At 37.5% G+C, this 17,324-nt stretch overlaps 3 protein-coding genes and 1 pseudogene across 5 annotated transcripts; 2 read left to right on the plus strand and 2 right to left on the minus strand.

Annotated features, from left to right (window-relative positions):
• Positions 1-685: 685 nt before the first annotated feature.
• Positions 686-3,315, plus strand: LOC110748300 (UPF0481 protein At3g47200-like; annotated as a pseudogene). Its single transcript, XR_015834303.1, has 2 exons — positions 686-785; positions 1,231-3,315. The product of XR_015834303.1 is annotated as a UPF0481 protein At3g47200-like (transcript).
• A 189-nt stretch (positions 3,316-3,504) lies between these two features.
• On the minus strand, positions 3,505-6,441 carry LOC110767826 (pentatricopeptide repeat-containing protein At2g20710, mitochondrial-like). Its single transcript, XM_021971482.2, has 2 exons — positions 5,996-6,441; positions 3,505-5,059 (listed from the first exon to the last, which is right to left on the minus strand). The coding sequence occupies exons 1-2, from the start codon at positions 6,302-6,304 to the stop codon at positions 3,830-3,832; spliced, it is 1,539 nt and encodes a 512-aa protein (XP_021827174.2). The 5' UTR covers positions 6,305-6,441; the 3' UTR covers positions 3,505-3,829.
• An 898-nt stretch (positions 6,442-7,339) lies between these two features.
• LOC110767850 (acyl-UDP-N-acetylglucosamine O-acyltransferase) lies at positions 7,340-10,541 on the minus strand. Of its 2 annotated transcripts, XM_021971511.2 has the most exons (4): positions 8,695-10,540; positions 8,264-8,518; positions 7,785-7,910; positions 7,340-7,697 (listed from the first exon to the last, which is right to left on the minus strand). In XM_021971511.2, the coding sequence occupies exons 1-4, from the start codon at positions 9,868-9,870 to the stop codon at positions 7,650-7,652; spliced, it is 1,605 nt and encodes a 534-aa protein (XP_021827203.2). In that variant the 5' UTR covers positions 9,871-10,540; the 3' UTR covers positions 7,340-7,649. The 2 variants fall into 2 exon arrangements, with proteins under 2 accessions (XP_021827203.2, XP_088107255.1); XM_088251129.1 differs by lacking the exons at positions 7,340-7,697; positions 7,785-7,910 and adding an exon at positions 7,918-8,057 and having other exon boundaries at positions 8,695-10,541.
• Positions 10,542-11,711: 1,170 nt separating this feature from the next.
• On the plus strand, positions 11,712-13,118 carry LOC110756114 (uncharacterized). The gene has a single exon (XM_021957506.2). The coding sequence runs from the start codon at positions 11,904-11,906 to the stop codon at positions 12,969-12,971; it is 1,068 nt and encodes a 355-aa protein (XP_021813198.2). The 5' UTR covers positions 11,712-11,903; the 3' UTR covers positions 12,972-13,118.
• The last annotated feature ends 4,206 nt before the right edge of the window (positions 13,119-17,324 follow it).

Below are 17,324 nucleotides of genomic sequence, written 5' to 3' on the forward strand. Positions count from 1 at the left end.
TTATCTCTAAAAAAAATGTAACATTTCTTACTTGGTTTTTTTTTGTTGGAGCTGATGTATTACTTCTTTCTTTGTCTCAAAATTCTTTTTGATGTTATTGTTACAATATTAAAGCTGCGCAAGGGGTTGTGGTTTTAATTTAAACAAAAATTTGATGGGTAAATGTGGTTTTTAATTAAAGTTTTTTTAAGGTTAATTGTTTCTCTGTTCTCAAAACAAAAAAGTTCATTGTTTCTGTAAGTCAACGCACAGCTAAGGTCCATTTATATTGACTGGAACTTGGGGTAGGTGTGCTGGGTTTGTTATTTTATACTATATTAAAAAAAAAAAAAAGAAACCGCCTGGGCTATAAGGCCATGTTAACGAAAGGGACGGTCCGTCCCTGGTGAAGGTGATACAGATGACCCCAGGCAACTAATATAACAAAACATTTGGCAAACGCATTAAATAAACATAGTCAATTTGTAAGTCTTTTTGAGAGAGAGAAAAGACTTACAATTAACATGCATAGTTTAATTGCAAGTCTTTTTGTATACTTGGCTCTTTCAACTCTGTGGATCTCTCCTGAATAAGAGAAAAATAAAAAAAGACTTGGGCATAGTTTAATTAGCATGCATGTGATTCCTTTCACATTATAAGATGGTCGACCAATTCTCCCATTCCCTTAAGTTTCTTCCATTCAAAATAAGCATCTGCATATATATATGCATGAGTTAATTGAGATATTTGTAAACTCAAGCGAGAACCTTGCAAGGAGAATTGCATCAATATTCAACCATCTTTCTGTAAGTTTCTCCTACAAAAATTTATACAACCCCGTTTCGAAACATGTTCTTGTTATCTTTCCTCTTTTCAATTATCTGTTGCATATGTATGTGATGTGTGAATCAGAACTGTGTAGGCTCGCTCTTACTCACCCTCTCTCTGTAAGAGTGAAATTTACTTTCTAAATAAAATTGATTTGTGGTTGAAAAGTAAGAAATTTGAACTCTTCTAGCAAACTCATCAAAGAACATGTATAATAATAGTTATAATCATGATTTCATTATTATCCCAAAATAGAAAATGATCCAAAAACAACGATCCCAATCCTTTTGTTAAACTTAAAAGTAATATGAAGAGGTGTTGCATATAGCACAGTTGAGCTAGAGAGAGATTGTTTCAGTTTGATTTTAAATAAGTTTACTGCATTTAGTTTTAACCATTTTCATTTTCCTCTATTAAAAGCAGATTTCAATTGACCTGAGATGGCAGCAAATAATGCGACAAATGATGAATTATTAGCATCCTCTATTCATGGAAAACTTCACCGGCAGTCTCCATTATGTGCTCATCATTCCATATTTCGAATCCCTAATGTGCTGCTTAATGGTAATGAAAAAATTTATGTTCCAAATTTACTTTCAATTGGACCATTTCACCGTGGATTGGGCTTAGAAACCATGGAAGGAGTTAAACTAAGGTATTTGCATTGCCTCCTTGAGCGTAATCCAACTCCCAATAGTGGTTTAGTGTACTTTGTTAAAGCCATTAGAGGTATGGAACAAGATTGTCGCAATTGCTATGAAGAACACATTGATATGCTCAGTGATGAATTTGTAGAAATGCTGGTGGTTGATGGTTGCTTTATCATTGAACTCTTCCGAAAGTTTTCAGCTCAGGTGCCAATAGAGGTCGACGATCCTGTGATCCATAAGTCATGGATGCGCACGACGCTTATACATGACTTGCTTCTACTTGAAAGCCAGCTTCCTTGGATGGTTGTTGAATGTTTATTTAACCTCACTCAGGACACTACTGCAGGTAATAACTATCCTCTTTCTCTTTCACTTCCTGAGCTTACTCTACGATACTTTAAACAGTCTACCTTGGGTATGGATCCAAGGTCAACCGAACATTTGTAAACAAACATTTACTTGACTTCATAAAAAACTCTTTACTTGGATCATATGCGGAAAAAAACGAGTTTGAGCACTCAAGTTGGTCTCCGATTCCCTCTGCGACAAATCTTAAAAAAGCAGGAGTCATATTCAGATGTGGGAAAAAAGACGACATGCTCAACATAATCTACAAAAATAATGTCATGAAAATTCCACCCATAAGAATTCATGGGAATGGAGAATCTCTGTTTAGAAATATCATCGCTTATGAACAGTGTGAACCAACCGGTATAAGTAAATTTACCTCTTATGCTGTGGTGTTGGAAAACCTTACTAAATGTGAGGACGATGTAGAGTTGCTCACTGAGAGTGGAATTATAGTAAACTTTTTGGGCTGCGACATACCCTTGCTCATGAGTAATCTCACCAGTGATGTTAGAGTCTACAACTTTTCTTACGCAAAACTCTATAAGAAAGTTAACGCACATTATCTGCATCCTTTTACAAGGCTTCTTGCTCCTTACAGACGTATTCTTGAAGATCCATTATCATTTCTCAATTTTGCTTATGCTGTTGTAGCTGTTACAATTTTGACTTTCATACAAACAATTATTTCCATTTTGACTTACCAGAGGCCTGTGTAGGCAGTCTGCACTGCATTGTTACTTTTCTCAGAACGTTTGGAAAGTCTGTTTGTATTTGTTTATGTTTGAATAAAAGCTTTGGTTGTAATTGACACAATTTCTGATGTGTATGCAAGTTTACAATTGAGTTTATGAAACATTTAAGTTCTCTCATAGTGGATGGAATCGGGTCTGCTATGGCTTTTAGATTGTATTCAGAATGATTGTACTCATTTTTCATGATATCTTCTTGTACTCTGGCATGTGTGGCACTCTTTCTTGCTCAGAAGTTTTATCTCATATGGTTTTCTTCAGGAAGATTTTAATGAGGCCACAGTGTTACATGCTGTGATCCCAACTGGGTTAACGAAATGTAGATCTTTCTCAAAAAAAGGTTTCCGACCAGCAGCGACACCATGTTGGTACTCAAATCAGGCGCTTTTTAGATTTCTTATTTCATTGAAACGTACTGCTCGCCTGAACAGAGAACATGCTATACGATTGATTTGTGCCTAAGGTTTTTTCTTTTCTTTTCTTTCTGTCAAGGTGCCTAAGTTGTTTGAAACTAACAAGAAGAGGGGAAAAAGAAAAGCAAAAACCAGGAGCCCTAATCTATTCGGTAAACACAATAAATCAGCTTTTAGGGTTGGATTAGAATTTTTTTTTCCTTCACTGAAACAGAGAATGCTGCAAGGAAAAAGAGGGTTTTCATTTTAATTTATGAACTAGAAAACAAGAGTTCAAAGGTGAGATGAGGCTGAAGAAAAAGGGGAGGCGAAGTCAAGAATCACTGTATGTAATTTTAGGTGGAAGCACATAATAATAGCCAGTTAAGAAAACTTCAACAAGAAAACTTCGAAAGTGAAATTCAACCCATCAAAATTCAGTAGAAAAATACAAAGCAAGGTAGTTATCGCTGAGGCTCTTTGTAAGTCATTTGCAGCTACGATGTAAGGAAATCATTTTCTACAGGATAACCTATTGTAGTTTGTATAGAAAATACGAAGGACAGATTAGAGTTCAACATATATGCAATACAAAAACTACAACAAAATACTGGCAATTGTAAATTTTTAATCACTGACAATTGTGAGACCAAGTACATAGTATTAGTATCCCATCTCAGTCAAAATTTCAAATGGTTTGATGACATTACTTGATGATCTGCAACTGGATGATGCCTTCTTGAACTTGATGCAGATGTAAGATCTAGCAAGAAGAAAAGGCCAACCCAAGTTGTTCAATGATGGCTCTCTGGAATTTTAAGTTCTCTCAAATCTTTTGAGGCGTGCTTAATTCTCTCACAATGAAAGGAGTTACAATAGGCTAACTTGGCCCTGTTTCAAGAAACTTGTATGCTTCTTCATCAGCAGTAAAACCATCCATTTTCATCTGATCAAGAATTATAGAAACTGATTTTCCAGATGCAGCACTAGCCCTCAGCAGTCTGTGATACAAATCCCTGGACAAAGGACCCAAGTTCTTTAGTAAACTTATGATCTCTTCAATTCCTTCAAAATCTCCTTGCCCTTCCAAATAATCCAAACATGCTGTCAGAGTACTGTAATCAGGCACCCAGCCCTGCCTATCGACTGACAGTGCCTTCTTCAATGTTTCAATTGCTTTAGGCATTTGCTTACTTTCCGTATAACCTATTGCTAACGCATTCCATGTGCTAGCATAAGGGATTCTTCCTTCCCCAGCCTTCTTTACAGCTGATTCTGCCTTATCAAAAAGACCCTTTTTGCAATACGCAACAAGAAGCCTGTTCAACACCCGAAAGTCATAATACCCTGTGCATTGTGACTCCCACTCCTCAAATATCCTCTCAGCCCCCTCAATATCATCAAGCTTTGCCAAAGATGAGATCATGCAACCATATGGTACACCCATTGGTTCATTTGATGGCTTGTATGTATTCCAAACTCTGTATAGCTCCTCTTTATGGCCAGTATTTGCATAAAGAGTGATAAGAAATTCTAATGATTTCCTCCCTTGGAGAGGCATCATTCCCTCCATCATTTTCAGCATTGAACAAGCCTTTTTTATCATCCCGACTTTTAGATACCCACTTGCTGCCATTGAATATATTTTCCAGTCAACAATGAAGTTTGCATCTTCCTCCATCCTATTCAGGATAGTTTCCATCCCAGGCATGTCAGATGCTGCAATGTATGCAATCATTCGATTTCTCAAAGTGTACTTGTCGGGAGGAATTCCATTCTCTTCCATTTCTTGCATCAGTATGTTAATCTTCTCATGTTCTCCATTTTGAGAGTAAAGATTGATCAACATATTGTAAGGGAATGATGTCTTTGCCATACCCATCTTTTTCATTTTCTGCATAGTGGCTTCTGCTTTCTCAACCGAATGCTCTTGCACATAAATGCTGAGAAGAGCACCATATGCATTAACTGATTTTAAACTCTTTGACATATTGTTGAAGTACTTTTCTGCATGCTCTAGTCCATGCACTCTGTGGATTAAGTTCAATCTAGCCGCAGCATCACTTGGTGATAAATCAAAATACCTGCGATCCGTCATCCACTGGGATATCTAAATAACAAAAGGATGACATAACAAAAGGATGACACAGAATAATTAGAAGCTGGCAGTCTAAACACATTTTTATTAAGGTTGGAATTAATCTTTGTCACACCGACCCGGTTCATCTAATTACAATTCACTACAACAATCACTCACCATAAGACAGAGGCCATACCAACAATTCAATGAATGTCCTCGTAAAATGCCTAAACAACCCCTCCATGCTGGTAAATGCTGAATTGTAAAATGAATGAACCAATAATATACGAGATGAATTGGATCATACAAAAATCATTAACCGCCAATGATATGCCATGATACCACATTTAAACATTTTCGGTAAATGAAGGTAACTGATATTTCCTTTCATATAGAGAGGAAAAAAATACAATATATTAGAAAAGGGGAGCTGTTATTGGCACTCCAAAATAGCCACCCTACACTCCTTGCAGTTGAATTTTTCCCTTATGTTCTCATACAGGAGGAGTACATGATGAGTTTTTTTAAAGTGCCAATAACAGTTTCCTAGAAAATCTTTGCAGGGAAATTTGGTGGTGCTGCAATTTATCATTTGCATCACCCAGTTCACCAACTTCGAACCACGTGAATCAGCAAATTGGTAAATTCAAAGCAAGAAATGTAAAAAACAGAGCAAGGCTTGGATCTTGTGCTTTTAAAATGGTCAACAGTTCATACATTTAAATTTCAGATTATCGATAATACATTGCAGACACCTGAATAACACAACGCTCACACGCAACTGATGAAATTAACAAAATACCAACCCAACTGCATAGGTTTATAAATAAAAGATAATATATTCCAATCGTTTTGATAACTGGATGAATTGACCTATAGAAACATATATATATATATATATAAGAGTTGCAAGAACGAAAATAAAAGAAGGAAAGAAACTGTGAAGTGGGTAAGAAAGATTTGAACCTCAAGAGCGTGATTGAAGCGTCTGAAGTCCTTCAAGAGTCGAACCAGTGACTGAAGCTCTTGCTTCTCAACAGCTCCACCTTCAGTAACCCACTGTTCGAGCACTGGTAGAACCGAGGCTTTTGGGTCTCTGATGACCTTGATGCGATCGTGGAGAGTAGCGGATGAAGAAGAAGAAGAAGAAGAAGAAGAAGATAGAGAAGGTTGGTTTGGGGTTTTAGAAGGGCGGAGTGAAGGTAAAGCACCATAATTTCTGCGAGGGTTTTGAAGGGAAAAGGATATGAGCTTGCTCATACAACTAAGCTTCATTGGCGCTCTCTGTCTCTGGTAATAGAGTGGCTTGGGTTTAAGGGTTTAAGATTTCAGTGGATATGGAAGGAAAAGCTCAGAAGTGGTCAGAAAGAAGGGCAATAACCTCCGCGGTGCAGCCAATGGGCCAAATTTGTTCTTTCAAGTCTGAAGAATGAGCCCAATTTTTTATTTTTTTATTTTTAAAATGTAAATAGTTTATTTTAGTTTTTCTTTTATTCTCTTTTCTTTATCATGAGTAAATACCCTATTCTTAGGGTTGACCAAAAAAAAAACCCTATTCCTAGGGCAAAATTGCAAGCAAAACCCAACCCCTTGGACATTATAACATATCGAAATGGCCCATCAGTCCTACAGATCATGACATGTACATCGGGTGGAGGATAAGAATGCCAAAATATGGTCCTATGGTTTAACGCATATGATTAGATTGCATTGTCATTCATAGATTGAATGATATGATCGTTTTTGTATCACACGACTTGAAATAGAATTTAAAATTTTGAACCGATTCAATGATATTATCTCCTCGCGTTTGATTTCCACGTCCGAAGAACTCCGAGGCTGAAGTCCCATATCTAGGGTTTGGAGTCCCGAGTTTAGAGTTCAGGTTATGTTATCCCAACTTTTAAACAAAATAAGTTGTCCCATAAAAATGTAAAGGATTGTATTATAATGAAGTTATTTTTATCCAATCCAAAATTTATTTATTAAGATACCTTTTGAGATTGTATTAAAATTATCACTATTGGATATACATGTACATTTTTTTTTTTCTATATACAAGCGATATTAGAGAATGGGAAAATCAGAACTAGGACTTCAAGTGCATGAGCAAATGCTCTTAGGCACTGGAGCTCGTGGGCTTTGGGATTTGTCCCCGCTTAAAGATTCATGTGGGCAATGGAGATTGTAGTAGTTTTATTGAGTTTTTGAAATATGGTCATGGGAAGATGTATAATAAACAAAAACAAAAAATATTAAAAGACAATTGTGTCCTCCGAGCAAGCATCTTTGGCCCTAACATACGAGCAATGTATACAACATATATCATTCATTTATACATAAATAATTGCATTATGCAGACATATATCAGCAATGTATACAACACATGTACCTGTGTTAGCAACAGGTATGTACAAATATATCTCATCAAGCAAACTAATCCAAACTATCCACAAAAGCTAACAGCCCCATACAACCTACGCCTGTCCACTCCAAAGTCCTACTCATGAGCCAATCATATACAACAACAAGGTGCACGTTAGAAGTGAAACATACATGCTACAGTGAGAAGCTAAAACAACCGACCGCATGATTCCCAGTGTTCTTGAAGCCAACTCTATTAATCTGCTCTGTAGAAATGCAGCAACTTTAATGGTTTCACCTTTTCCTAGCATCAAAATCACAAAGGCAAACTTGAGTTTGTTATGATCATTGTTATCCTCAATTAAAAAGGAAATCTGGTGGAGAAACCTACAGAAACTTGGATTCCTTCTTCGTATTGGGAAGGGAAATGAAAACCTGTCGAGCAATTCTCCAACATTTCAGGACTCTTCATCCATGCTCTACGTGCATCACTCACCTTTATCTTATACTTGAACATCTGTGATATTAACAAAGAATCTAAGGTTTAGAGATAGCATATTGCTAAGGTTTCTTTCTTCCCAGCCTATACCTCTCTGTGATATCAGAAGATAGTTTTCTGAAAGGATTTCTCTCTTCAAAGCTCTGGACTCGTCATATGCATGCTCTATCACAATCATGAAAAACTAATAACTCTACTTGGCTTGCCAAAAATTGATAATAAAAACGTATGCTTGATTGCTTTTCTCCCAAATTGGGAAACCACTACTTCAGTCAACACAAAAGGCCAATAGGGAAAAAGAAAAAAGGCAAGGAAATGTACAAATAATAAGACAACGATTCAATTAAGAAATTGTCCTGCAAAGTACAAACCTGAGACAGAGGGAGATTTGGTTTCTCCAGGTCATCTCCATCAATGATTGCACCAGTACCCTGGCACTCTGGGCAGAATACAGAATAGATTTGCGTGCTCAAAGCTTTCATCTGACCATCTTGTCCATTGCACTTAGCTGCAGTTTTTCTCCTAGATCTTCTTCTCACTTTTGAACTAGTGGACTGATTTGCAATCTCAACCTCACACAGAAGTATCCAGTGTATAAGGCAGGAAGTATGAAACACATGAAAAGCCTGCATGTGAACAAAATAAAATTATAAGAACTACTTTAAAAGTTTAGAATAACACACCCAAATGCAGAATTGAATGCATACATTGCAAAATTAAGAAGATGGAGTTCCAGAACGCCGAGGAGGGAGGGAAGGGTATGATGAAAATGAGGATGATGAAAGTTATTTAGGATTCTCACCCCATTCACATTTCGACTACTGCAAGCAAGCCTTCCAGTCTTCAAATTTATGAGGGCTGATACATCTTTCCCAGGAATCATCCTCTGTTGACAGATATCACACATTCTCCCTAAAGCTAAACGCTGTTGCCGCCTCAACTCTCTCCTTATAGACTTGTTTAAAATAAATCTTGTGTGCAGAAGCTGATCGTCGTACCGGTCTAAAAGCAACTTTGATGATGCACCACTGGATGCAGAGGAATCTTCCCCACATGAATCATACTGATTACTTAGAGATTCACTGATATCCTCAGGGTCAGAAAAGGACTTCTTTCTCTTACTGCTGCTGCCTTCACCATTTTCTGTTTCTACTGAAGGACTGGAAGAGAGAAGCATCTTTACATCATCAAGCAACCCCTTTCTACCTAAATCAATATTGTAACTGAAGGTAACAACAGCGAAGTCGTGCTCAGGAACCTTGAAATGATGCTCATTGCCAATAGCTTTTTTCAACCATTCACACCATATTCTACCAATACCTTTTGACACCTTATCCTTCTCAAGGAACCTTGCAGCAATTTGTCCCAAGCCTACCTTCTTTGCTTCTATGTCAGTAACATCGTCCCTAACCAGAACACTAGGGATCATTACAGAGGAATTCACTCCATTAGCAGTTGAATTCTCATTAGAGGAACTAAATTTGAAATTTGAACGAACCCCTGGAAAATCTAAAGAGCCATTACATTCAAGACCATCAGTACCAACATGCTCATTGCCATTGGATATCAGATTTTCCCCATATTTGACAATAGCAAGATTGTTTTCATCGTCAGGAGACTCCAACATCCTAAATTTATTGCCGTCTGTAATCATCAAATGTTTATCAGTCTCATCTGGATTATGAAAGAAAGCCACACCATCGTTAAAAGGCCACGGGTTTGGTCGCAATAGAGTAACCTTAGCCGCAGCTAACCTGTCATTGTGAAGATTACCCTTCAAGTGATCAAACAGCACCTTATCACTATAACATGGAGCCAGACACAAAGTACAGAAGAAAATGAACTTTTTCCCATCTTCTCGGAGCTCAACATATGTGTGCCCTTGCGACCTCACATTGCGAAGAATTGTTCTTGTTGCTTGCTCTCTAAGACTACTTGCACTAGTCTTTGGAAACCCGAGCTCCCACCTTCCCGCCATTAAAGCTTCCCACCAAAAATAAATTTCAACTTCAAATGTCCCTCTACTCTTTCAATCCCACGAGCTGAAAGTCAAACTTCACTTGGTGTTGTTCAAGAGATATTCAAGCCACAGACAATTTACCAAGCATGTGAAAACCTAAGAAGCTCAACTCCACGAGAATTTCCCGAAACCCTAGAATTTATACATGAACCACCGTTCTTCATAAACACCACAGAACTTCCAAAATTCACTAGAATCTAAAACACAAGTTCTCCTGAATTCACCGTAACCCTAGAGCTTCCGTTTCCAATTCTTCAAATTCAGGCACAAACAGAGTAATTGAAGACGACAATAACAAATCTAAAACTATGTAAATCTAGAAATTAGCACAGAAAACCGGAAAATTACTTATTCGTAGCGTACTCTGTATAGGATTCTTTAGAAACCGCGGCGTTCGTCCGTCAGATTGCAGCGCGTAACGAGCCATGAAGAGAAGCGAATGAGAGCATGAGTCCTCCATAGCCATCTCCATTTCACTCGAAGCTCGACAGGAACTCCGTAGCTGTTTGGAGAGAGAGAAAAAGTGGGGGAAAATCAAATGGAAAAGGAAATGAAGGAAACCAAACTATTGAGATTTCAATTTTCAGATTAATTGCTTTAGGCTTCACGCTATCTTTTTTGGTCATAAAGGCTCCACGCTATCTTGTTCTTATAATTGTGACATTTGATTAGTTATCCTCTGCTTCGCGGAGTACAATAAAAGAATCAGATGTTGAACTACTGATTCTGAACCGTTGGATTTGTTAGTATGAAGTTGATGAGTCGTGATCAACACTGCAAAAGTGAGGAGGGAGAGCATATCCGAATTTTCAACAGAATTTAAGGGGTTTTTTAGGTGTAGAGTTCGGACAAAAATGGATAAGGATGCGAACTCACTGGTGGATGCCATTTTTGTTAATACATATTTTGTATTTTTAAATTTAATTTTATTATAAGAAGAAAAAAAAAACCGAAAGGGTGTGCTCTTTACTATTTTAATAAAATAGTATGCGGGATTATAATTTTGTACTTTCTTATAATTTTATCTAAAAGATCATCTTTTTATTGGTTTGAGTTTTTGAAAGTTTCACCTTTTCTCTTTAAATGACTTCATTTCTTTTTTACAAGCTGTTATAAATCCATACGTTATGAGTTTATAGGTTATGGATGCCCACAATAATATCCATCATTATATACATGTAACCTACCAATGTATTTGTACTCTACCAACCAATGTATTTGTACTCTATCAATTATGGGTGGTAGGTGATTCAGGTATCTCTGCTCCTATAAATAGTGGCACCAAATATGAATGAAAGACAAGTTGATTTGAGCAAATTATACTGTCTCTTTCTTCCTCTTATTTCTCCCTACATATTCTCTAGTTTTATAACACGTTATCAGCACGAAAGCTCTTGGTAATGTTCTTCTCTATAGCTTAGTTAATCCATATATATATATATATATTTTTTTTTTCTTTTATATACAAAACTCGATGATGGCTATTTTTTTTGTGAAATCATGTTTTTGACATGATTTAAATTGCCGAGAGTATCCCCCAATGAATGCATGAACATGTAGTTTTTGTTGTTGTTGTTGTTGTTATTGTTATATGACCACTATTCATTGAAAACTTGTTGACATGCATGTTGTAGCTAATAACACGAGCAGTATGCAATTATCATTATTATTATTATTATTATTCTTTCTTTCTGTTCTCCTTTTAAGTTTTTAATTTATCTTATTTAAACACAATATATTATGATGAGTTTTTTTATTAACAAGAGATCAGGACCTGAAGTTCCTCGATCCTCATAATGGATAAGGACCTGAAGTTCCTTTATCAAATCAGAACCTAAGTTTCTGTGATTCAAAATAATTGAAGGCATGAAGTTCCTCAATCTAAATTGTCTAAACATCCCAAACCAGAAGTTTTGGTGATTATATTTATGTTTACTATATCAACAATTTTTCTTGAGCTCTAATACATTCCATTTTCTTTTATATAGAAAATGTCGAACTTGGCAAAGCTCGAATTTGTTGCACTTGACATCTCCGGAAAGAACTACCTTTCATGGATTAATGATGCTGAGGTTCATCTTGAGGCTATGAACCTAGGGGAAACCATTAAGGAAGGCAATGAGGCATCCTCTGTGGATCGAGCGAAAGCCATGATTTTTCTCAGACGCCACATACATGAAGGCTTGAAGTGTGAATACCTTACTGTCAAGGATCCGTTGGCCCTTTGGGGAAATCTCAAGGAAAGATATGACCATCAGAGGACAGTTATTCTTCCTAAGGCTCGCCATGATTGGATGCACTTGCGTCTACAAGATTTCAAATCAGTGGCTGACTATAATTCTGCTCTGTTCAGAATTAGCTCTAAGTTACGACTTTGTGGAGAAAATATAACTGATGCAGACCTATTGGAGAAAACTTTCACCACATTTCATGCCTCCAATGTGGTTTTGCAACAACAATATCGAGAACAAGGTTTCCAGAAGTATTCAGACCTCATATCTTGTCTACTTCTAGCTGAACAGAATAATGAGCTTCTGATGCAGAACCATCAGTCCCGTCCAACTAGATCTGCACCATTCCATGAAGTGAATGCTGCCTTGGCACCATCTCATGAGGCATATGCTACCTCATCACATGGCGACCGTCGTCGAGGACGTGGTCGTGGTAGGGGTACCCGTAATGGTCAAGTCCAAAATAGTAATAGCCACCGCTTGGGCCCAAGAAATACCCAAGCATCTCATAACCACCAGAAGTGGAACAAACAAGACAAGGCAAATGGCTCCCAACCTTCAGCTGACAGGGTGATTGAGGAAGCATGTCATAGGTGTGGTACAAATGGGCATTGGGCACGTGTATGCCGCACACCAAAACATTTGGTTGATCTTTACCAAGCCTCAATCAAGGGCAAAGGAAAAAAGGTTGAGACATATTGGATGGATGCTGATCCAACAGAGTTAGAACCAGTGGATGCAACTCACCTTGATGTCTCAGACTTCTTTGTTGATACTGATGGCAAATCTTTTGATCCTATGATTAGTGATGGGATACTCCCCAATTAATTTTGTTGAATTTTTTTTTATTTTTTATTTTTCCTCGCTTTATGTTGTTTGAGCGCGTTTGAGCTGATTTTAATTCCTGTTTTTCCCCATTTCACATGTTAGTTTGGATCTTTTCCATTGAATAAAATCGAATAAAAGACTTCATTTGAATAACATTTTTTTTTCCTGTTTTATTTATTATTTATTTATTTTTCTTCGAACAACATTTTAATACATATATATTTTCTTATAAATTTGAAGGCATGGAAAACAATCATGGATCCCCTCGTCTTGGGAGAATTGACGAAGATATTTGTCTTGCGGATAGTGCAACTACGCACACAATTCTTCGAGATAAAAAATATTTTCACAATTTACATTTATCAAAAGCAAAGGTAACTACCATACTAGGTTCTGCAAACCTAATTGACGGCTCTGGAAGAGCTCAATTTTTGTTACCCAATGGGACTCAATTCTCCATTGATAATGCTTTGTACTCTTTGACATCGAAAAGAAATTTACTCAGCTTTAAAGACATTCGAATGAACGGGTACCATATTGAAACTAGAAATGATAATAATGTGGAGTATCTTTGCATTACCACCAATATCAACAGCCAGAGGCGTATATTGGAAACACTTCCTGCTTTCTCTTCTGGGTTGTATTATACAACCATCAAAGCAGTTGAAGTCCATGCTATCATGAATCAGAATTTCATTGACCCAACGACCTTCATGCTTTGGCATGATCGCCTTGGGCATCCTGGATCCACAATGATGCGTAGGATTATTTCAAATTCAAATGGACATCCTTTAAAGCCTTACCATAGTACTTTGTCCATTGACCAGTCTTGCAAAGCTTGCTCTCAAGGGAAATTGATCATTAGACCTTCTCCGTCAAAACTTGACTTTGAATGCCCATCTTTCTTACAGAGAATTCAAGGGGATATTTGTGGGCCAATTCACCCATCTTGTGGACCATTTCGTTATTTTATGGTTTTAATCGATGCATCTACAAGATGGTCACACGTTTGCCTATTGTCAACTCGTAATGTTGCTTTTTCTAGGCTCCTTGCTCAGATAATTAAATTACGAGCACAATTCCCTGATTATCCAATAAAGTCAATTCGACTTGATAACGCTGGTGAGTTTACCTCCCAAACTTTTGATGCCTATTGCATGTCACTTGGGATTGATGTTGAGCACCCAGTTCCCCATGTCCATACTCAAAATGGATTAGCTGAAGCTTTTATTAAGCGTCTCCAGCTTATTGCTCGTACTTTGCTATTGAAGACAAAGTTGCCAATTTCTGCTTGGGGACATGCAATTTTACATGGAGCATCCTTAGTCCGCTTGAGGCCCGTTACCCACCACCAATTCTCCCCTTTACAACTTGCCTTTGGGAGACAACCCAATATATCACATTTAAGGGTATTTGGTTGTGCAGTTTATGTGCCAATTGCACCCCCACAACGCACTAAAATGGGTCCTCAACGTCGATTGGGAATTTACATTGGTTTTGATTCACCAACTATCATTCGTTATCTCGAACCTATGACAGGAGATACTTTTACAGCACGTTTTGCGGACTGTCACTATGATGAGACATTCTTCCCGCCGTTAGGGGGAGAAAAGACCGTTCCTGAAGAACGGCGAGAATTGGGTTGGAACATATCCATTATGTCTCATCTTGACCCTCGTACAACTCAAAGTGAAAATGAAGTACGAAAAATTGTCCATCTTCAGCAAATTGCTAATCAAATGCCAGATGCATTCACTGATACAGGAAAAGTGACAAAATCACATATACCTGCAGCAAACACACCAGCAAGGATTGATATCCCAATCGGATTAACCAATGTTGCAGCAAATGAATCATCTACTGCACGCCTGAAGCGAGGTAGACCCATTGGTTCCAAGGACTCAACTCCTAGAAAGCGAAAATCGAAAGTATATCCCAATCCCAATGGAAACGCTAATGAAGATATTATTGGGAAAGAGATTCACCTTGAATCTACAATTCATCCGGAGAATGAAAGTGTCATTGAAAAGACACAAGCCACTGAAGAGGAAAAGATACCTAATACAGAAATTTCTGTAAATTTCGCATGCAATGATGAATTATGGGACCGTAGTGAAATGGTTATCGATGATAGTTTCTCTTTCGCAGTAGCTGCTGAGATTATAAAAGGTTATGAAGATATTGAACCACGATCTGTTGATGAATGTAAAGGAAGGCCTGATTGGCCAAAGTGGAAAGACGCAATCCAAGTTGAGTTAAATTCCTTGGAAAAACGTGGTGTATTTGGACCTGTGGTTCAAACACCACAAGGTGTAAAACCTGTGGGATATAAATGGGTGTTCACAAGAAAGCGTAATGAGAAAAATGAGATTGCAAGGTATAAGGCACGACTCGTTGCGCAAGGTTTCTCTCAAAGGCCTGGGATTGATTATGAAGAAACATATTCTCCTGTTATGGATGCAATTACGTTCCGTTATTTAATAAGTCTTGCAGTTTCAGAAAAACTTGACATGCGTCTTATGAACGTTGTTACTGCATACTTGTATGGGGAGTTAGATGCTAATATTTATATGAAAGTCCCAGAAGGACTCAAGTTGGCAGAATCAAACACTAAATCACGGAACATGTATTCCATTAAGTTGAGACGTTCTCTATATGGGTTGAAACAATCCGGACGAATGTGGTATAACCGTCTTAGTGAATATTTGATCAAGGAAGGCTACATTAATGATCCCATATGCCCTTGTGTTTTTATAAAGAAATCAAATTCTGGATTTGCAATCGTAGCAGTGTATGTTGATGACATGAACTTAATTGGAACTCCTCAAGAGATCATTAAAACTGCTGAATATTTAAAGGGTGAATTTGAGATGAAAGACCTTGGAAAAACTAAATATTGTCTGGGCTTGCAGATCGAGCATCATCCCAATGGTATTCTTGTCCATCAATCAGCTTACACTGAAAAAATCTTGAAGCGATTTTATATGGATAATGCCCACCCGTTGAGTACTCCAATGGTAGTTCGTTCATTAGACACAAATAAAGATCCATTCCGTCCTAAAGAGGATGATGAAATGATACTTGGTCCAGAAGTTCCATATCTTAGTGCAATAGGTGCTTTATTATATTTAGCCCAATGTACTAGGCCAGATATTGCATTCTCAGTAAATTTATTAGCCAGGTATAGCTCGGCTCCAACACGTAGACACTGGAATGGTATAAAGCATATCTTGCGCTACCTTCGTGGAACAACTGATATGGGCTTGTTTTATTCGTACGAACCTTCCAACGGTTCAAATCTTGTTGGATACGCGGATTCTGGGTATCTCTCCGATCCACATAAGGGTCGCTCCCAAACTGGTTATGTGTTTACTTGTGGAAATACAGCAATCTCATGGCGATCTACAAAACAAACTTTGGTTGCTACCTCTTCTAATCATGCAGAAATTCTTGCGCTCCATGAGGCCAGTAGAGAATGTGTTTGGTTAAGATCCCTAGTTCATCATATTCGGAAAACATGTGATCTTTCTACAACAACAAAAGCCCCGACAATCATGTATGAAGACAATGCTGCTTGTATAGCTCAAATTAAAGAAGGGTTTATCAAGGGTGACAGAACCAAACATATACCACCAAAGTTCTTCTACCCACATGAGCTTCAGAAGAATCAAGAGATTGAAGTCAAACAAATTCGCTCCCAAGATAACCTGGCAGACCTCTTCACCAAAGCTCTTCCGAAGTCTATATTTCAGAAGTTGGTATATGGTATAGGAATGCGACGACTTTACAAGCAATCAGATTGTTGAAGATCAGGGGGAGAAATCAATCGCGGAAACTCCTCAGTTTTACTACATTGGATGTATGTGCAATGTACTCTTCTTTCCTTCGATCAGGTTTTTATCCCATGTGGTTTTTCCTGACAAGGTTTTTAATGAGGCAACATTTAGCACGTCCAACATGATATCATTGTCTGGTGGACATCCAAGGGGGAGTGTTATAAATCCATACGTTATGGGTTTATAGGTTATGGATGCCCACAATAATATCCATCATTATATACATGTAACCTACCAATGTATTTGTACTCTACCAACCAATGTATTTGTACTCTACCAACCAATGTATTTGTACTCTATCAATTATGGGTGGTAGGTGATTCAGGTATCTCTGCTCCTATAAATAGTGGCACCAAATATGAATGAAAGACAAGTTGATTTGAGCAAATTATACTGTCTCTTTCTTCCTCTTATTTCTCCCTACATATTCTCTAGTTTTATAACACAAGCGATATTATACCTATTTTTTTAGTTTAAATTAATCTAAACTACTGGGAAGGGGATTTGAACTTGGATG

The sequence above is a fragment of the Prunus avium genome, chromosome 3 (assembly GCF_965620075.1).
Source record: "Prunus avium chromosome 3, drPruAviu1.hap1.1, whole genome shotgun sequence".
NCBI classification, from domain to species: Eukaryota; Viridiplantae; Streptophyta; class Magnoliopsida; order Rosales; family Rosaceae; genus Prunus; species Prunus avium.

What these genes read in the sequence shown, in the direction of transcription:
- LOC110756114 (XM_021957506.2), top strand. Translation starts at nt 11,904, where the DNA reads ATGTCGAACTTGGCAAAGCTCGAATTTGTTGCACTTGACATCTCCGGA.
- LOC110767826 (XM_021971482.2), bottom strand. Translation starts at nt 6,304, where the DNA reads ATGAAGCTTAGTTGTATGAGCAAGCTCATATCCTTTTCCCTTCAAAAC. An exon ending in GCTTCAATCACGCTCTTGAG is followed by an intron (nt 5,060 to 5,995) that starts GTTCAAATCTTT and finishes TTTGTTATTTAG; the next exon opens with ATATCCCAGTGGATGACGGA.
- LOC110767850 (XM_021971511.2), bottom strand. Translation starts at nt 9,870, where the DNA reads ATGGCGGGAAGGTGGGAGCTCGGGTTTCCAAAGACTAGTGCAAGTAGT. An exon ending in GTAGTCGAAATGTGAATGGG is followed by an intron (nt 8,519 to 8,694) that starts GTGAGAATCCTA and finishes GTTCACATGCAG; the next exon opens with GCTTTTCATGTGTTTCATAC. An exon ending in AAGAAGGAATCCAAGTTTCT is followed by an intron (nt 7,698 to 7,784) that starts GTAGGTTTCTCC and finishes TTTTGATGCTAG; the next exon opens with GAAAAGGTGAAACCATTAAA.